The sequence below is a fragment of the Orycteropus afer genome, unplaced genomic scaffold, assembly GCF_000298275.1.
Source record: "Orycteropus afer afer isolate SDZICR_OR568_19922 unplaced genomic scaffold, OryAfe1.0 scaffold00098, whole genome shotgun sequence".
NCBI lineage: Eukaryota > Metazoa > Chordata > Mammalia > Tubulidentata > Orycteropodidae > Orycteropus > Orycteropus afer.
Genome location: NW_006921685.1, coordinates 9,794,612 through 9,816,626, shown reverse-complemented (window position 1 = coordinate 9,816,626; position 22,015 = coordinate 9,794,612). Strand labels below are relative to the sequence as shown.

Sequence of the window (22,015 nt, the reverse complement as noted above, 5' to 3'; positions counted from 1 at the left end):
GGATCATGTATTGTTGTTGTTATGTGCCGTCGAGTCAGACCCGACTCATAGCGACCCCTCCTTGGGTTTCCGAGGCAGTATCTCTACAGAAGTAGATTGCCCCATCTTTCTTCTGAGAGGTGGCTGGTGGATTTGAACCGCCAGTCTTCTGGTTAGAAGTCAAGTGCCTTAGCCATTATGCTACCAGAGCTCCTTCAGGATCATATAGATAATAGTATTTACCTTTGTTAAGGCTGTGATCTTTATAGCAGCAGATCACATGTCTTTTCTTCTGTACAGTGGCTTGTGGGTTCAAACTGCCAATTAGCAGACAGGTGCTTAACCAATGCACTACCAGGGCTCCTTACTCTTCCCCCTTGTTGTTGTTGTTGTTGTTATTTGCCGTCGAGTCGGCCCCGACTCATAGCGACCCCTCCTTGGGTTTCCGAGTTTAGAGATCTCTAATTCCTTCAGAAAGTAAATATCAATTCCTAAGTGAGACAATTAGTCATTCATTCACTTATTATTTCATTCAATTGAAAGCTAAAAGTCAGGGATCATCCATAGATTTATTACCAGGAATTTCTGAAGAATGACTTATTCCATGGAGGGACGTTTTTTAGGTAACTCGTTCTTACTATAAATTACAAAGTATTTCTAATCTTAACCCTGATTGATAGAAAATTTCTCTAAATGTATGATATGCCCTTATAAATTTAAGCAGATTTTGGTTCATTTTATTTTCCTGAAAATACGTTGTCAGTTCCACAAACTATGTTATATTCCAAAGGGGCCTCCAAGAGCCATGTATTTGGACAGTTTGCTCTTATTCTAAAAATTCTTGAATTGTTGCTATGCTTTTAAGTCTGCTAGGAGCTTGTGGTGGTTATGTTTGTGTGTCAATTTGGATAGGCCTGGTTGAGTGCCTGGGCAGCTGGATGTAGTATTTCCTATGATGAGACTGGTAATCAACTCCATGGTGGAATCTATTGTGAGCAACTGAGTAGCTGCCTTTAGGTATGTGGTCTGCTTCCCATATATAAGCAGCAGCTTTGGGAACAGCCTGTAGCGTATGGCACCCTTGGATCCTGCCTGTAGCCTTGTAGTTATTTAGCAGCCTGCCATGCTCAGCTGATCTTGGGACTTACAATGAACTTGAATTAATGGCCTGTTATATGGTTTGGTAACATTGAGACTGTGCCTTTTTACCTGTCAACATTGGGCTTCTCAGCCTCAGCAGCCAGCAGCTGTCTGAGTGAAGAAATGCCTCTAGCTCCAGTGGGCCGGGAGCAGGAGGCAGAGCTGGACCCCAACGTTGAGGGGCTTTCATCCAGCCCCTAGAGCCTGGAACTTTGAACTTGGACTTAAAGCCTCCAAATTGTAAGAATAAACTCTTGTTTGTTAAGGCCGTCTCATTTGTGGTATATTCCTGTCAGAGCGGCACCAGGGAATCAGAACAGAGCTCTTTCCTCTTCTGCCTCACTTTTTGGATGTTCTTAGTCTCTTCTTGCTGCTGTCAGGATATCTGTTCCTAGCAGCTCTGCCTCTTTCCTTGAGAAAATCACATGATCAATTTTGTGAAAATTATGTCTCTGATTAGAGAATGTGGTATGTGAGTTAAGGTTTCAGAGACTCTCATGAAGAAATGCGTAAGTTTTTATCTATTTGATTTCAAATAAGTATGATAGAACAAAATAAAGATAATAATAACAATGTTATTGTTGTTATGTGCAATCAAGTCTGTTCTGACTCATGTTGACCTTATGTACAACAGAACAAAACTCTTCTGGGTTCTGGGCCATCCTCACAACAATTGCTATGTTTGAGTCCATTGTTGCAGCCACTGAGTCAATCCATCCCATTGAGGGCCTTCTTCCTTTTCATTGACCCTTTGCTTTACCAAGAATGTTGTCCGTTTCCAGAGACTGGTCCCTTCTGATTATCTGTCCAAAGTATGTGAGATGAAGTCTTGCCATCCACACTTCTAATGACCATACTGGCTGCATTACTTTTAGGACAAATTTGTTTTTTCTTCTGGAAGTCCATGATATATTTAATTTTCTTTGCCAACACCATAATTCAAATGCATCAGTTTCTCTGACCTTCCTTATTCATGGCCTAGTTTCCGCATACATATGATTGAAATTAGCAGGGTTTGAGTAAGGCAAACCTTAGTCCTCAAAGTGGTGTCTTTGTTTTTTAACACATTAAAGCAGTCTTTTGCAGCAGGTTTGCCCAGTGCAATACATTGATTTCTTGACTGCTGCTTCTGTGTTGATTGTGGATCCAAGTAAAAATGATATTCTTCATAGCTTCAATATTTTCTCCATTTATTATGATGTTGCTAATTAGCCCAGTTGTGAAGATTTTTGTTTTCTTTATGTTGAAGTGTAATCCATACTAAAGGCTGTAGTCTTTGATCAACATCAGTAAGTGCTTCAAGTTTTCTTCACTTTCAGCAAGGAAAGTTATGTCATTTGGCATATCCTAAATTGTGAAAGAGGCTTCCTCCAATCCTGATGCTGTATTTTTCTTCATATAATCCAATTTCTCTGATTAAATACTCAACATACAGATTAAATAAGTATGGTAAAATGATACAATCCTGATGCACACTATCATGATTTTAAACCACACAGTATCCTCTTGTTCTGTTGCAATGACTGTTTCTCAGTATATGTATAAGTTCCACATGAGCACAATTAAGTGTTCTGGAATTCCAATTCTTTGCAGTGTTATTCATATTTGTTATGATCCACACATTCGAATACCTTTGCATAGCTAATAAAACAGAGGTAAACATCTTTCTGGTATTCTCTGTTTTCAGCCAAGATCTGTATGGCATCAGCAATGATGTTCCTCATTCCACATCCTCTTCTAAATCTTGCTTTAATTTCTCCCAATTTCCTGTCAATGTACTGCTGCAACCATTTTTGAATTATCTTCAACAAAATTTTACCTGTATGTTAATGATATAGTTCAATAATTTCTGTGTTCTGTTGGATCACTTTTCTTTAGGATGAGCACAAATATGGATCTTGTCCAGTCAGTTGGCCAGGTACCTGTCTTCCAAATTTCTTGTCATAGATGAATGAGAGCTTCCAGCATTGCATACATTTGTTGAAACACTTTTATTGGTGTTCCATCAATTCCTGGAGTCTTGTCTTTTGCTGATGCTTTCAATGCAGCTTGGACTTCTTCCTTCAGTAACATCGGTTCTTGATTACATGCTACCCCCCTTGGAATAGTTGAACATCAACCAGTTCTTTTTGGTACGTTGACTCTGTGTATTCCTTCCATCCTCTTTTGATGTTTCCTGTGTTCAATGTTTTTCTCATAGAATTCAATTTTGCAACTCTAGGCTTAAATTTCTTCAGTTCTTTCACCTTGAGGAATGCTGAATGTATTCTTTCCTTTTGGATTTCTAACTCCAAGTCTTTGTACATTTCAATTACTTTATTTTGTCTCTTCATGCTGCCCTTTGAAATCTTCTCTTTAGTTCTTTTACTAAAACATTTCTTCCATTCACTTTAGATACTCTGTGTTGAAGAGCAAGTTTCAGAGTCTCTTTTGACATTCATTTTGGTCTTCTCCTTCTTCCCTGTCTTTTTAATGACATTTTGCTTTCTTCATGTGTGATGTCCTTTATACTATCCCACATCTCATCTGGTATTCAGTCACTAGTGTTCAATGCATCAGATCTGAGATGGTCTCTAAATTCAGATAGCAAATATTTAAAGTCAAGGATCCTGCTGGTGTAGTGCTAAAGGCATTTGACTGCTAAGCAGAAGTTGGTGGTTCGAACCACCAGCCACTTTGCAGAAGGAAAACTGGACAATCTACTTCTGTAAATATTTACTGCATCAGAAACCCAATGGAGGTCGCTATGAGTTGGAATTGACTCAATGGCAGTGAATTTGGTTTTGGTTTTATACTTAACATCATACTTTGGCTCTCGTGGACTTGTTTTAATTTTTTTCAGCTTAACCTGAATTTGCATATGAGCAATTGACGGTCTGATCCACAGTCAGCTCCTGGTCTTTTTTTGACTGATGATATTGGGCTTCTCCATTATCCCTTTCCCTAGATGTAGTCGATTTTATTTTTGTGTATTCCATCTAGTAAAGTTCATGTGTTATATTTTTGAAAAAAGATATTTGCAATGAGTAAGTTTTTAGTCTTGCAAATTTCTATCACATGATGTCCGGCATCATTTCTATCAATAAGGTGATATTTTCTAGCTACCAATCCTCTTTTTTGTTTCCTATTTTCACATTCCAATCTCCAAACCAAACCCACTGCCACTGAGTTGTTTATGACTCATAGTGAACCTATAGGACAGAGTAGAACTACCCCTTAGGGTTTCCAAGGCTTAAGTCTTTACAGAATTAGACTGCCTTACCTTTCTCCCACGGAGTGGCTAGGGGGGTCTAACCACCAATCTTTTCATTAGCAGCTGAATGCCTTAGCAGCTACATCATCAGATCTCATTTAAATCCAATCACCAGTAATTTTCAATTAACTTATTTACATATTTCATAAATTTCAGACTGCAGAAGTTAAAAATCTTCAATTTCTTCCTATTGGGTTTTGATGATTGATGTGTAAATTTCAATAATAGACCTATTAATTAGTCTTCCTTGTAGGCATATGGATAGTATCCTATCACTGACAGAGTTGTACTTTACAATAGATCAGAAAGTTCTTTTTGATGATGATGTAGTAACATTCCTCTTCAACTTGTCATTCTTAACATAGTGCAGCATATTATTGTCAGATTCAAAAAGGCCAGTAAGAGTCCATTTCAGCTCACTAATGCCTAGGATATCCTCATGTTATCCATTTCATTTTGATGGCTTCCAATTATCACAGATTCATACTTTGTACATTCCAGATCCCAATTATTAATGAATGCAGTGGTCTCTTCCATTTGAGTTGTGCTGCATCAGGAAATGAAGGTTCTAAAAGCATTACTCCATCCATATTATTAAGCTGTATTCTACTTTGAGGAAATAGCTCTTCCCCAGTCATATTTTGACAGCCTTCCATTGTGAGGGGCTCCTCCTCCAGCCTTGTATGAGACACTGTTGTGCTGCTATTCATAAGGTTTTTATTGCCCAGTTGTTTTAGAAGCAGATCTCCACATCCTTCTTCTCTGTCTGTCTTAGTCTGGAAGCTCTGTAGAAATCAGTCCACCATCGTTTATTCTGTTTGTATTTGTAAAAACAGTGGAATAGCTTCCAGCATCACAGCAACATACCAGCCACCACAGTAGGACAAACTGACAGGCAAATTATGGATAATAACCATCGTAATTATTATTATTCCAATTTTGTGATTTGAAATGTGTTTGCTTTTAAATAGTACTTAGATGCTGTAACCCAATGCAAAATTTATATATGGTCAATGGAATGTTTTAAATGAAAATATAGAGCCATTCTGAACAATTTAAAATTTTGCTTATATTACCAGCACACAGAATTTGTGTGGTATTTTTTACATAGTTGTGATCACACTGAATGCATAGTTTTGACTGAAGATTTAAACATATGTATTTCTCTTTAAGGGAGCTCTGGTGGTGTAGTGCCTAAGGCATTTGATTGCTAACCAGAAGGTTGGCAGTTCAAACTCACCAGTCACTCCTTGGAAGGAAGACTGGGAAATCTATTTCTGTAGTGATATCACCTCAGAAATCAAAGGAGGGGTCTTGAATTTTAATCCAACTCAACAGCAGTGAGTTTGTTTGTTTTTTTTTTTGATGATTATTTCTTTTTAAAAGTATAAACCTTCTCAAATGTAATCTATTGTCTATTAACCATCACCCCACTGTTCACCATTTTAGTTGCTTCCAAAATTTTGCTATCACAATAAAACATGTGTGATAGTTGGAGTTCTGTGTCAACTTGGCTGGACCAAAATTCTGAGTGGTTTAAGCAGTTGTGATGTGGGTTATTCCTATGAGATCTGATATATATGTTTTGAGCAACTAATATATGGAGTTTCCTTAGGGGTGTGGCCTGCTTCCAATATATTTACAGACATCCTAGGAAAAAGAGACACTCTTCTGTGGATCGGGATCCTGTTGTGTTGCCTACAACTGTTCCTGAGAGAACAAGCCACCATTCGGCCTGGTGATCTTGGATTCATCATTTGTTGGAGTCAGCAGCTGGTACACTGCTTGCCTGCCAACCTTGAGCTCCTCAGCTCCTGCAGCTGCGTGAGTCAGAAAAGCCTCCAGCTTGACGTTTGATCCAAGAACTTGGGACTTGCCTGCTTCTATAAATGGGTGAGCCATTTTCCTAAGGTAATTTTATTTTAATCTCTCTCTTTCTATAAGCTTTACTGGTTTTGTTTCTCTAGAGAACCCAGTCTAACATGACAGGCATTGACTTCTTATTCACAGTTGTTATTATTTATTTATGCAAAATTATTAACAATAGAGTTTCATAAGTGGAAATCCTGGATTAAAGTGTATGAATATTTTTTTGGGAAGTATGTTCATTGATAATATATTGCAAAAGTGGAGCATTTATTATAGATAAGCAGTATGAAACATGTTCAAGCTGATATTATCAGTAAGTTGAATAAAAACCAAAGACAACTGTAAGACAATACTAAAATGTATTCTGCTTAATATTTGGAGTTTTATTTGTTCACTTTCTTGTTCTAATTTATGTTTCAGGTTCTGAGACAAGTGAAAGCTGAAGAAATGAGACGTCATTTTACAAAAGACATCAAGTTATAGTTAGTCATCTCGGCCTCTTTTAAGCAAGTTGATAAGAGACCACTTAGTATCAAGGAGATTCAAAGTTTTTACTTTTCCTTCCTCTATTGTAAATTATGAGATTAATTTTCTCTGTTACTTATTTTTTTCTAATGCCTTGCTTTTTCTGATTACAACTTCAACACATCAGAAAATATGTTAGAGAAATATCTTTGTGATGTCATAATTTATTGGGATTAAATTTCATCGCAGATTAGCAAAAGCAGTGTAAGTTACCTCTTCCCAGAGAGAAGGATATTTTTGTTAGCTAAGTTAGTTCTGACTCATAGCAACCCTATGTCAATAGAAGAAAACACTGCCCAGTCCTGCACCTCACAATTCCTGGTATTCTTGAGCCCATCATTGCATCCACTGTGTCAATTCATTTTGTTGATGGTCTTCATCTTTATTGCTGACTTTCTCCTTTAGCAAGCATGATATCCTTCTCCAGAGACTCATCCCTTCTGACAAAATGAGCAAAGCAGGTGAGGTATAAGTCTGGTCTGACCTTTCTTACTTGTAAGAAGCATAGCTGCTCTTCTTCCAGGATGGATTTGTTCATTTTCCTCGCAGTGCATGGTATTTTCAGCATTCTTCATCAATACCACAATTCAACTTTTCTTTGGTCTTCCTTATTTATTGTCCAGTTTTCACATGAATATGAGGCAATCGAAAATACCATGGTTTGGGTTAGGTGTACCTTAGTCTTCAAAGTGACATCTTTGCTCCTTAACACTTTACAGAAGTCTTTTGTAGCACATTTGCCCAGTGCAATATGATGCCTGATTTCTTGGCTGCTGTTTCCATGGATGTTGCTTGTGGATCCAAGTAAAATGAAATCCCTGACAACTGCAGTCTTTTCTGCATTTATAATCATGTTGCTTATTGGTCCAGTTGTGTGGATTTGTATTTTCTTTATCTTGAGGTGTAATACATACTGAAGACTGTATTCTTGATTTTCATTGGTAAGTGCTTCAAGTCTTCTACACTTTCAGCAAGCAAGGGTGTGTCATCTGGATATCACATATTGCTAATGAGTCTTCCTTCAATCCTGATGCTGTGTTTTTCATATAATCCAGCTTCTTGAATTATTTGCTCAGCATACAGATTGAATAAATATGTGAAGAGATACAACCCTGATATACACCCTTCCTAATTTAAACCATGCAGTATCCTCTTGTTCTGTTAGAATGACAGCCTATGTACTCTTGGTCACAGACACAATTAAGTGTTTTTGTAATTCCTATTCTTCACAATGTTATCCATAATTTGTTATGATCCACATAGTCTAATGCCTTTGTATAGTCAATAAAACACAGGTAAACATCTTTCTGGTATTCTTTACTTTTTCAGCCAAGATCCATCTGACATCAGCAATGATATCCCTTGTCCCACATTCTCTTCTGAATCCAGGTTGAATTTCTGAAGTTCCCTGTCTATACACTGCTGCAACCATTTTTGAATTATCTTTAGCAAAATTTTATTTGCATGTGATATTAATGATAAAGTTTAATAATTTCTACATTCTGTTGGATCAGTTTTCTTTGGAATGGGCACAAACATGGATCTTTTCCAAATTTCTTGGCATAATGAGTGAACACCTGCAGTGCTGCATCCATTAGTTGAAACTTCTCCATAGGTATTCTGTCAATTCCTGGAGGCTTCTTTTTCACCACTTCCTTCAGTGCAGCTTGGACTTCAATACAATTGGTTCTTGATCATATACTACCTCCTGAAATGGTTGAACATTGATAATTCTTTTTGATACAGTGACTTTGTGTATTCCTTCCATCTTCTTTGATGCCTCCAGCATCATTCAATATTTTGTCCTTAGAATCCTTCAGTTGCAACTTGAAGCTTGAATTTTTTCTTCAGTTCTTTCAGCTTGACAAATGCTGAGCATGTTCTTTCCTTCTGTTTTCTAACTCACTGCAAGCTTCTAAAATGATGATAACACATTATAGGAGCATGTCATTTTAGAGTTTACAAAGGAACTTCACAACCAGTGTCCTACTTTGTTCTCATAAAATCCTGGTAATATAGGTAATACCATAATTAAGGAGCTCTGGTGGTGCTGCTGTTAAAGCACTCAGCTGCTAACTGAAAGGTCAGTAGTTTGAACCCACCAGCCACCCTTAGGGAGAAAGATGTGGCAGTTTGCTTCTATAAACATTTACAGCCTTGAAAACCCTATGGGACAGTTCTAATCTGTCCTATAGTGTTGCTAAGAGTCAGAATCAATTGCATGGCAATAGGTTGGGCCAGTAATTAACCACATGTTAGAGGTGAGAGTGCTGAGATTCAGAAAGTTCAAGTGATTTGCTCAACATTGTACAAACAGTAAGTCAGGGCTAAGAGTTAAACAGTCGTGTTTTCAGTACAACTGAAACCAAACTCACTGCCATCAAATCTATTCCAACTTATAGCAATTCCTACTGGGTTTCTGAGGCTGTAAATCTTTACAGAAATAGAATACTCCATCTTCCTCCCATGGAGTGGCTGGGTGGGTTTGAACTGCTAACCTTCTGGTTATCAGCCAAATGCCTTATTAATACCACCAGAGCCAAAAGAACTGAAGGAAAAATTCAAGCCTAGAGTTGTAATACTGAAGGATTTTATAGGCAAAATATTGAATGACACAGGAAGCATCAAAAGAAGAAGGAGGGAAAACACAGAGTCACTGTACCAAAAAGAATGGTCAGTGTTCAACTATTTCAGGAGGGAATATATGATCAAGAACCAATGATATTGAGGGAAGAAGTCCAAGCTGCATGGAAGGAATTGGTGAAAAACAAAGCTATAGGAATTGACAGAATGCACATTGAGATGTTTCAACGAACGGATGCATCACTGGAGGCATTTACTTGTTATACCCAGAGATCTGGAAGACAGCTACCTGGCAAATTGACTGGAAGAGATCCATATTTGTGCCCATTCCAAAGAAAGGTGATCCAAAAGAATGTGGAAATTATTGTACAATGTCATTAATATCACATACAAGTAAATTTTTTTTCAATAAAACAAGCACTATTTATTATGATGAGGTGGATTTTGTCTAATTAGTTAAGAAAATAATCAATTCTCATATAAAAGACATAAGACTGCAAAGTCACTGGTATTTTCCTAATATAATTTTATTTTCATGGTTTTAGAACTCTTTGAATTTGCCTTTAGCTCTGAAAATTCCATTTGAGTATTTGTGGAGTGCTTACTCTATTTTCATTAAACCATCACTTTTAATATATATCTATATTTCTAAACCTATATGTCTGTATTTGTGCCATTTATAAGAAAAGACTGTATGAATTCATAATAACCAACACACAGACACACACGGATGAATCAAACCTAAGATCTGTAAACTGTCTTTAAAAGTCTGTTTCCATCATTTATATGAGACTAAATGACCAAGAAGGCTTTAAAACAAAGGTAAGAATGTAAGGAAGCAAGGAAACTAGATATATGGAAATGAAACAACTAGAACAGAAATATTGAGAATGTCCACACATTTTGAAGAATATAACACATGTTACTGAACAATTTGTGAGAAATTGTTGAATGGGAATCTAAACTACTGCTAAAATACTTACATGATGACAATAACACCTTATAAGAGCAGGACATTTTAGAATTTACAAAGCAGCTTCATAACAGTGGCCTATTTGGCCCTCATAACATTCTGGTAAAATAGGTAATGCTGATAATTAAGGAGTCCTGGTAGCACAGTGGTTAAAGCATTTGGCTGCTAACCAAAAGTTGTTCAAACCCACCAGCCAACTTCAGGAGAAAGATGTGGCAGGTACAAACCTTCACCAAGAACACAATAAAATATTATTTTTAAAAAGTTTATTTCCAATTCGAAGAATGATTCACCTTATCTATGTAAAATATTCCACTTAAATCCACGAATGAGATAATTTATGTCACTGGAAACTGAGTATTATTCTTGCTGCCCTACTTCTTTTTCACAAAGTACATGGTGGTGCTTCTTTTATCAAAACATGTTTTTCAAGAATTGCAAAATTACAAAGTAAATAAAGCCTTGGGTTTAGGAAAACAATTATATTAAACTATCAAATAAGGTAATTTTGTAATCTTACCTCTGGATATACTTTTGCAATCATAGATAAGCACTGAGTATCTTTCTTTTTCAGAAAGATATGTGTCAAAGAGTGGTTCAGAAAAGCCACGAGACTGTTAAGAAATCACTGTACTTTACATGAGAAATTATTTGAAAGTAACTTCTACAACAGGTATATCTTGAAGATATTCTCTGCATTTATGCTTCTTAGTGAATTTTAGTTAACTTCTGATTTTGAGGATTGCTAACCTTAAAATCTCGGACATCAAGGAAAAAATCAAGAACTGACCTAACTCTCTTTGTCTTGATAAGATAAATATTTACACAACCTTGGATGTTTCCACAGGATTCTCCAGGCCATTTCTACAGATTACAGTTAAGGCCCAGTGACTGTGGAGGCTCTCAGTGCCCCACGAAATCACACATGGTCCCTCCCTCACACTGCAATCCTGAACATTTAGTTTGGGGCTTTGCCTGTGATTTTGTATTAAAGTTGTGACAGAGATCTAATCTATAGTCCCTTCATCTGTTTCAAATCAGGTTCATATAGCAAATATACTATTTGAACCACTAAGACAAGAAATAAATAGATGCTTTAGTTACTTACCAGAATGAACAAACAAACTTCTTTACAGTAAAGCCCATTGCATTTCAAAGCTTGAGATAACAATCAAAGGCCAATATTTAGTAATCTTAGGATCTTACTGTAACAGTCTATTTAGAAACAAAGGACTGAGGAAAAGTTCAGTTTAATATACTGTCATAATATTGAGGTTAAATTAAGTATCCAGAATAAAGGATTCAGAAAAATAATCTTGTTTCAAAAATAATATTCAGCTTATTATTTTTCTATTAGGTTGTGTTCTGTTGTTAATATCCTGTTTAAGGATTGGGTATATGGTTCTCAAACTTCTGAGTGCATTAAAATTACCTGGAGTGCTTACTAAAACACAGACCCCATTCTAAGTTTCTGATTCAGTAGTGCTGTTGAGTCGGCTCCGACTCAGCGATCCTATGCACAGCAGAACTAAACACTGCCTGGTCCTGTGCCAGCCTCACAATCCTTGCTATACCTGAGCCCATCATTGCAGCCACTGTGTCAATCCATCTCATTAAAGGCCTTCCCCTTTTTCACTGACCCTCTACTTTATCAAGCATATGTCCTTCTCCAGGGAATGGTTCCTTCTGACAACATGACCAAAGTAGGTGAGATGAAGTCTGGGCACTCTTGCTTCCAAGGAGCATTCTGGCTGCACTTCTTCCGGGATGGATTTATTCATTCTTCTGTCAGTCCATGGTATTTTCTGTATTTTTCACCAATATCACAACTCAAAAGCATCAACTCTTCTTCAATCTTCCTTATTCATTGTCCAGCTGTCACATGCATATGAGGTGATTAAAAATGCCATCGGCTTGGTTTAGGTGCACCTTACTCTTCAAAAAGACATCTCTGCTCTTCAGCACTTTAAGGGGTCTTTTGCAGCAGAGTTGCCCAGTGCAATTCTTCTCCTACCAGCCACTCCTTGGAAGGAAGATTGGGCAATCTACTTCCATAATGATATTGCCTCAGAAACCCAAGTAGGGGTCACTATGAGTCAAATTGACTCCACAGAAGTGAGGTTTTTTTTTTTTTTTTTTTATGGTGGTGTGTGTGTGTGTGTGTGCTTCCAACAGTGTTGGTTGTGGATTCAAGTAATATGAACTCTTTGAGAACTTCAATCTTTTCTCCATTTATTGTGATGCTGCTTATTGGTCCAGTTGTGATTATTTTCGTTTTCTTTATGTTGAGATGTAATCCATACTACAGACTGTAGTGTTTAATCTTCATTAGTAAGTGCTTCAAGTCCTCTTCACTCTCAGCAAGCAAGGTTGTGTCATTTGCATATCACAGGTTGTTAATAAGTCTTCCTCCTATCCTGATGCCACATTTTTTTTCACATAGTCCAGCTTCTCAGATTATTTACTTAGCATACAGATTGAATAACTGTGGTTAAGGGATACAACCCTGAATCACACCCTTTGTGATTTTAAACTATGTGGTATCTCCTTGTTCTATTCAAACAACAGCCTCTTGGTCTATGTGCAGGTTCCTCATGAGCACAATTACATGTTCTGGAATTCCCATTCTCCTCAATGTTATCCATAATTTGTTATGATACACACACAGTTGAATGCTTTTGCATAGTCAATAAACACAAGTAAACATGTTTCTGATATTCTTTGCTTTTCAGCCAAGATCTATCTGACATCAGCAATGATATCCCTCATTCCATGGCCTTTTCTGAATCCAGCTTGCATTTCTGGAAGTTCCCTGTCAATATACTGCTGCAACCATTTTTAAATTATCTTCAGCAACATTTTACTTGCTTGTGATATTAATGATATTGTTTGATAATTTTCACATTGTATTGAATCACCTTTCTTTGGAATAGCTACAAATATGGATCTCTACCAGTTAGTTGACCAGGTAGCTGTCTTCAAGTTTCTTGGCATAGATGAATTAATGCCTCCAGCATGCCATCCACTTATTGAAACATCTCAATACATATTCTGTCAATTCCTGGAGCCCTGTTTTTTTTTTTTTTTTGCCAATTCCTTCAGTGTAGCTTCAACTTCTTCCTTCAATACCATCAGTTCTTGTTTATGTGCCACCTCCTGAAATAGATGAACATTGAGCAGTTCTTTTTGGCACAGTCATTCTGCATATTCCTTCCATCTTCTGATGTTTTCTGAATCACACAATATTTTGCCCATCTCAACTCATTGCCATCGAGTCAAACCTGACTCATAGCGACCCCTCCTTGGGTTTCTAAGGTGATATCACTATGGAAGTAGATTGCTTAACCTTCCTTCTGAGGAGTAGCTGATGGGTTTGAACTGCCAGCCTTCTGGTTAGCAGTCAAATGCCTTAGGTACTATGCTACCAGACCTCCCATTAGAATCTTTCAATATTGCAACTGAGGCTTGACTTTTTCTTCAGTTCTTTCAGCTTGAGAAATGCCAAGTGTGTTCTTCCCTTTTGGTTTTTGAACTCCACGTTTTTGCACATTTCATTATAATAATTGACTGTCTTCTTGAGCTGCTCTTTGAAATCTTCTGTTCAGCTCTTTTATCTGGCCATTTCTTCCATTTGCTTTTGCTACTCTCCATTCACGAGCAAGTTCAGAGTCTCTTCTGACATCCTTTTTGGTTTTTCCTTCCTTTCCTGTCTTTTTAATGACCATTTGCCTTCTTCATGGATGATGTTCTTGATGTCATCCCACAATTCCTCTGGTTTTCAGTCATTGGTGTTCAATGCATCAGATCTATTCTTTAGGTGGTCTCTAAATTCAGGAGGAATATAATGAAGGTCATATTTAACTCCATTGATAATTAATAATAATTAATAACTGGAACATGGAATGTGTGAAATATGAATCCAGGAAAATTGGAAGTTGTCAAAAAATGAATGGAATGCATAAAGATAGCATCTTAGATAATGCTTATTTTAGACAAGCTCATCCTAATCAAAGTTACATGAATTAAATTTATCAGACAGAACATGAGAGCATTCAGTTAAATGAGTAATATACTTTTCCATTGGCAGGAATAATTGGATCTAAAGTTTAGTGTGGGTCTTTTCCAGTGAGGTGGCCAGGTAACTGTCTTCCAAATTACTTTGTATGGACAACTGAGCACTTCCAGCATTATATCTGTTTATTGAAACATCTCAATTGGTATTCCATCAATTCTTGGAGCCTTGTTTTTCACCAATGCCTTCAGTGCACCTTGGACTTCTTCCTTCAGTACCATACGTTCTTGATCATATGCTACTTCCTGAAATGGCGGAATGTTGACCATTTCTCTTTGGTACAGTGGCTGTGTTTTCCTTCCATCTTCTTTTGATGCTTCCTGTGACATTCAATATTTTGTCGATAGAATCCTTCAATATTGCAACTCTAGGCTTGAAATTTTTCTCCAGTTCTTTAAATTTGAGAAATGCTGAGTATGTTTTTCTCTTTTGGTTTTGTAACTCAAGATCCTTGCATATAATACTTTGTTTTCTTGAACTGCCCTTTGAAATCTTCTGATCAGCTCTTTTACTTCATCATTTATTCCATTTGCTTTAGCTACTCTCTGTTCAAAAGCAAGTTTCAAAGTCTCTTCTGATATCCATTGTTGTCTTTTCTTTCTGTCTTTTTAATGACCTTTGCTTTCTTCATGTATGATGATACTCATGTCATCCCACAACTTGTCTGGTCTTCGGTCATTGGTATTCAGTGAGTCAATTCCATTCTTGAGATGATCTCTAAATTAATGTAGGATATAATCATGGTCATATTTTGGCTTTCATTACTTGTTTTAATTTTCTTCAGTTCAACTTGAACTTGTCTTGTTCTGACTGATGAACACTCTCTTTCCACAGATGTAGTCGATATTTTCCCTATGTACTTCACCTGGTAAGATCCAGGTGTATAGTCACTGTTTATGACATTGAAGAAAGGTTTTTGCAATGACTAAGTCATTGGTCTTGCAAAATTCTGCCATGTGATTTCTAGCATTGCTTCTCTCACCAAGGTCATACTTTCCAACTCTCAATCCTTGTTCTTTGTTTCCAACTTTTGCATTCCAATCACCAGTAAATATCAATGCATCTCGATTGAATATTTGATCAATTTAAGACTGTAGAAGTTGATAACAATCTTCAATTTTTTCATCATTGTCTTTAGTGGTTGGTGCATAAATTTTTATAATAGTAGTATTAACTGCTCTTCCTTCTATAAATATGGATATTAACCTATCACTGATAGCACAGTACTTTAGGATAGAATTTTAAATGTTCTTTTTGATGATGAATGCAATACAATTCCTCTTTAATTTGTCATTCTTGGCATAGTAGACAGTATGATTGTCTGATTCAAAATGACCAATTCCTGGCCAACCCACTGGAAGAGATCCATATTTGTACCCTTTCCATAGAAATGTGATCCAACAGAATGCTGGAATTATCATCCAATATAATTCATTTCACATGCAACTAAAGTTTTACTGAAAATAATTTAAAAATGATTGCAGCAGTTCATGGACAGGGAACTGCCAGATATTGAAGCTGGATTCAGAAGAGGATGTGGAATGAAGGATATCATTGCTGATGTCAGATGGATCTTGGCTGAAAGCAAAGAATACCAGAAAGATGTTTACTTGTGTTTTATGGACTATGCAAAGGTATTAGACTGTGTAGATCACAACAAATTATGGATATCACTTCAAAGAATGGGAATTCTAGAACACCTAATTGTGCTCACAAAGAACCTATGCACAGACCAAAAAGTATTCATTGCAACAGAACAAGCTGATACTGTGTGGTTGAAATCAAGAAAAGTGCGTATCAGGATTTTGTTCTTTAATCATATTACTTACTGAGCAAGAATCTGAAAAGCTAGACTATATGAATAAGAACGTGGCATCAAGATCAGAGGAAGATTCATTCATAATCTGAAATATGCACAACCTTACTTGCTGAAAGCAAAGAATGCTTGAAACACTTACTGATGAAGATCAAAGACTACAGCCTTCAGTATGGATCACACATCAACATAAAAGAAACAAAAATCCTCACAAATGGACCAATAAGCAACATCATGACAATCAGTGACAACACTGAAGTTGACGAGTGTGGTAGTTAAGTTGTGTGTCAACTTGGCTGGGCCTGGTTTTGAGTGGCAGGACAGCTGGATGTAGTTATTCCCCATGATGAGCCTGGTAATCAACTCCATGGTGGAATCTCCTGGAGCAGCTGAGGACCTGCCTTAGGGATGTGGTCTGCTTCCTGTATATAAGGAGAAGCATTAAGAAAGGTCTCTGAGCTTTTGGCACATATGGATCCTGTATTTGACTGAGTTTTCATCTTAGTGGCCTGCCATTTGTCTGCTGATCTTGGGACTGTTGATGAACTTGAATTAGTGTCCTGCTGTGTGGTTTGATAATTTTGGGAAAATGTCATTTTACTTGTCGACCTTGGGTTTGTCAGCATCAGCAGTCAGAAGAAGCCTCTAGCTTCAGTGGGCTAGGAGCAAGAGGCTGAACTGAAGCCCAAGGTCAAGGAGCCTTCACCCAGCCCCTAGTGTTTAGCACTTTGAACTCAGACTTCTAGCCTCCTAAACTGTAAGAAAATAAATTCCTGTTTTTCAAGCTACACATTTGTGGTATTTTCTATTAGAGCAGGATTAGAGGACCAAAACAACAAAGATTTCATTTTACTTGGATCCACAATCAACTTCCTGGAAACACAAGTTGAGAAATCAAATGATGTATTGCATTGGCCAAACCTGATACTGAAGATCACTTTAAAGTTTTAAACAGCAAAGATGTCACTTTGAAGACTAAGATGTGGCTGACTTAAATCATGGTATTTTCAATTACCTCAAAGACATGCAAAAGTTTGGGCAACGAATAAGGAAGACCAAAGAAGAATTGATACATTTGCATTATGGGGTTGGAGAAGAATGTTGAATGTACCATGGACTGCAGGAGAACAAACAATATGTTTTGGAAGAAATACAACTAGAATGTTTCTTAGAAGTGAGGATGGTGAGATTCTATGTCTCATACTTTGGTCATGTGTATAAGGAGGGACCACTTCCTGGAGAAGGACATAATGCTTGGCAAAGTAGAGGTTCAGGGAAAAAGAAGAAGATACTCAATGAGATGGACTGACACAGTGGCTGCAACAATGGGCTTAAGCACAGCAACGATTGTCAGGTTGGCACAGGACTGGTCAGTGTTTCGTTCTGTTGTACACAGGGTTGTTATGAGTTGGAACTGACTTGATACTTAACAACAAAAAGATCTAGCGTATACTTTTTCCCTAAGTCAAAATATTTGGAAGTCTGAGCGAGGATATGGATATCACTGCATATGGAACAGAGGAAGGGTTTTTTTCTCCAACAGTTAAGTCCAGAGTGAAGTAGTAGAAACTAAGATTTTAGAATACAACAGTAAAAAAGTCTGATATCATGCATTGGGAAAATCTGCTACAAATGATCTCTTTAACGTATTAAGAAGGAAAACTCAAAAACCAAACTCATTGTCGGGGAATTGGATCCAACTCAAAGCAACTCCTCCTTGGATTTCTGAGGCAGTATCACTACGGATGTAGATTGCCCAAGCTTCCTTCTAAGGAGTGGCTGGTGGGTTTTAACCATCAGTCTTCTGGTTAGCAGTCAAATGCCTTAGGTACTACACCATCACAGCTCCTGTTAAGAAGGAAAGATAACCCTTTATTGACTAAGATGCGCCTGACCTAAGACAGTATTTTTAATCACCTCATATGCCTATGAAAGCTGGACAGTGAAAAAGGAAGACCAATTAGGAACTGACACATTCCAGTTGTGGTACTGGTGAAAAATACTGAATATACCATGGACTGCCAGAGGAATGAACAAATCAGTCTTGGGGGAGTACTGCCAGAATACTTCTTAGAAGTAAGTGTGGTGAAATTTCATCTCACTTACTTTGGATATGCCATCAGGAGTGGCCAATCCCTGAAGAAAGATACCACATTTAGTAAAGTACAAGGTCAGCAAAACACAGAGAGATCCTCAATGAGATGGATTGACCCATGGGCTATAACAATGGGCTTAAATGGAGCAATGAGTGTAAGAATGACACAAGACTAGGGCAACATTTTATTTGTTGTGATGGTTAAGGTTGTGTATCAACTTGGCTAGGCCATGATTCTCAGTGGTTTGGCAAATATTATGTAATCATCCTCTATTTTGTGATCTGCTGTGAGTATCTGATCAGTTGAAAGGGACATTTCCTTGGAGATATGGCCTGTGTAGTAGTTAAGGTTATGTGTCAACTTGGCTGGGCCTGGTTTTGAGTGGCTGGGCAGCTGGATGTAGTGATTCCCCATGAAGAGATTGGTAATCAACACCACAGTGGAATCTACTCTAAGCAGCTGAGTAGCTGCCTTAGGGATGTGGTGTGCTTCCAGTACATAAGAAGCAGCTTTGAGAAAGGTCTCTACCTTTTTGGCACATCTGGATCCTGCATTTGGCTGAGTCTTCCTCTCATGGCTTGCCATGTTGTCTTCTGATCTTAAGACTGTTTCTGGACTTGAATTAGTGGCCTGCTGTGTTGCTTGATAATCTGGGGACTGTGCCATTTTATTTTTGACCTCGGGTTTGTCTGCTTCAGCAGTCAGCAGCTGTTTGAGGTAAGAGAAGCCTCCAGCTTCAGTGGGCTGGGAGCAAGAGGCAGAGCTGAAGCCCAAGGTGATGGGGCTTTCATCCAGCCCCTAGAGCTGGCAATTTGAACTTACACTTCTAGCCTCCTAAACTATAAGAGAATAAATGCCAAGCCATCCACTTGTTGTATTTTCTGTTAGAGCAGCACTAGATAACCCAAATAGTCTGCATCCGATATATGTGGATGTTCTGGCAAAGCTTGCCTTCTCTCAATCCTGCCTCTGACCCACCATCATTTTACATTTTTTTACATTTACCCATCTGGTGATCTCCAGTTTTGGGGAGTGAGTCAGAGGCCTGCCATCTAACCTGGTGATTTTGGGTTCATCAATCCCTGCAATCATGGAGTCAGGAGATTCTTCCAGCCTGATGACTGATCCAGGGATTTGGGATTGCCAGCCTCCAAAACTGCATAAGTCATTACTTTGAAATCAATCTCTCTCTCTCTCTCTGTCTCTATTTATATATATTTCATTGTTCTTGCTCCTCTGGAGAACCCAACCTAAGACAGCCGCTGTCAGTCATAGTTGACTCAATGATACCTAACGATGATAAAAAATATAATTCTATTTTGTATGAGTAAATGGAAAAACAATGACCTTATGTCTCTAATCTTAATTATCTTCTGGGAAAAGTAAAGCTTATTTTGGAGCTTTATGCAGTAGATAGGAGGCTGAGCCTATCAATGCTGGCAAGGAACACTGCTGTGATAATTATTTCTTCAGGAAGCCAGGCTTTGGTGATGTGCAAGTCAATGGAGCTCTGATGACCTAGTGCCTAAGGCATTTAACTGTTAACCAGGGGACTGGTGGTTCAAACCCACCAGCCACTCCTCAGGAGGAAGATTGGGCAATCTACTTCTGTAGTTGCTCAGAGACCCAAGGAGGGGTCATTATGAGGCGGATCTGACTCGAGGACAGTGAGTTCGATTTCTGATCCTATAACAAAGTCATCAGCTTTCAAGAGGATATGTGCAAAGTTCAGGAGGAGGAACTTAAAACTGAAAAGCAAAAGTAAGGATGTTTATTTACTTTGTTCTTTGTTGTTGTTGTTGTTGTTCTTTAATAGGTATAAATCAAAAAACCAAACTCAATGCTGTGGAGTCAGATCCGACTCATAGCAACCCCTCCTTGGGTTTCTGAGGCGACATCACTACAGAAGCAGATGTCCCATCTTCCTTCCGAGGAGTGATTGGTGGCTTTGAACTGCCAGCCTTCTGGTTAGTAGTCAAATGCCTTAGGCACTATGCCACCAGAGCTCTCTGCATAATGAATGTGGCAGCTAAGTGTTAGGTTGAAGGTCAAGTGGAATTTATAACATTCTGCAGTTTTATAATTATCATTATCATGTTTGCTACCCCAATTTGATCAATTAATGAAACTTAAGGATATTGATGAAAAAAAATATTGACAGGTAGGTACATTATGTAATGTATTTTCTACTAAAGTGTAAACTCTGGAACACTTTCCTTATACCGTGTCCCACGTAAAAAGGGTTCTGTGATCAAAAAGTTTGGGAATACTGTATTTACTTTCTCTGGTTAGAAATTCACACCTTCCAACTGCCTCGGAAACCCAAGGAGGGGTCGCTATGAGTCGGGGCCGACTCGACGGCACATAACAACAACAACAACAATTAACAATGGAAGTCAAAGAGTCTTGCAATATAGTAAACAGTTTAGCTTGTTCATTTGAGCCACAGAGCCTACTAAGATACAGGATGAACATTCTGGGACACTTCTTTGGAAACTTTCCCTTAGTGTGAAGTTGATAATTTAAATGCGATGTCTGTCACTCTGAGGTTGATTGGAATCAGAGCCTTGCTGCTGCTGTGGCTATATCAAAGCTTCCCGTGAGAAATCAAGGCCTGTGGTAATTAAGGTTATGTGTCAACTTGGCTGGGCCTGGTTTTGAGTGGCTGGGCAGCTGGATGTAGTTATTCCCTATGATGAGACTGGTAATCGACTCCATGGTGGAATCTGCTGTGAGCAGCTGAGTAGCTGCTTTGGGGATGTGGTCTGCTTTCAGTATATAAGGAGAAGCTTTGGTAATGGTCTGTAGCTTTCGGCATGCTTGAATCCCATATGTAGCCGGGTTGTCGTTTGGCAGCCTGCCATGTTGTCTGTCGATCTTGGGACTGTTAATGGACTTGAATCAGTGGCCTGCCATGTTCTTTGGTGATATTGGGATTGTGCTGTTTTACCTGTTGACCTTGAATTTGTTAGCCTCAGCAGCCAGCAGCTGCCTGAGTGAAGAGAGCCTCCAGCTTCAGTGGGCTGGGAGCAAGAGGCAGAGCTGAAGCCCAAGGTTGAGGGGCTTTCACCCAGTCCCTAGAGCCTGGCACTTTGAATTTGGACTTCTACCCTCCAAAACTGTAAGAGAATAAACTCCTGTTTGTTAAAGTCACCCATTTGTGGTATTTTCTGTCAGAGTGAGATGAAGTAAACAAAACAAGGCCCATGTGTGTATTGCTGTTGTTCTCCCAGCTCTTACCTGTTGGAGTGGGGCCTTGCCACTTCAGTGAGACAGGTTAACTTCAAATGCCACCATCTGCATCTATTTGCCTGAGATTTTCTCCAAAGGGCAGCTTCTCTTCCTGGGAACATGGCAGGTAAGGACATTGACACATCCTAGGAGCAGCAATACAGTGGCCACAACGATTGGCTCAAACACAGAATAATTGTGAGGATGGCTCAGGACTGGGCAATATTTTGTTCTGTTATATAATTCACCATGAGTCAGAGCTGACTAGATGGCAATTGAAAATACCAAAAACAAGAGCAGCCCTCACCAATGATTCTCCCAATTTGGTGTACAAATTCTCCCAGCCCTTTACTTCTTGGGTGAAGCAATTCTGTTTTACATTGTTTCCTGTAGAAGTCAGTCCCAGTAATTCATATAGGAATTGGCTTTATAACTCACCATTTATTGGCTGCTTTCCTTTTTTTTTTTTTTTTTTTTT

General features: G+C 38.2%; 1 protein-coding gene across 1 annotated transcript in view; it reads left to right on the top strand.

The window, feature by feature from the left end:
• LOC103198651 (afamin-like) overlaps positions 1 to 6,724 on the top strand; it is a 78,376-nt gene extending 71,652 nt beyond the window's left edge. The window contains exon 15 of the mRNA XM_007942821.1: positions 6,662 to 6,724. Within this exon, the coding sequence (XP_007941012.1) occupies positions 6,662 to 6,724 (63 nt within the window). The remainder of the gene's footprint in view (positions 1 to 6,661) is intronic.
• Positions 6,725 to 22,015: the final 15,291 nt, after the last annotated feature.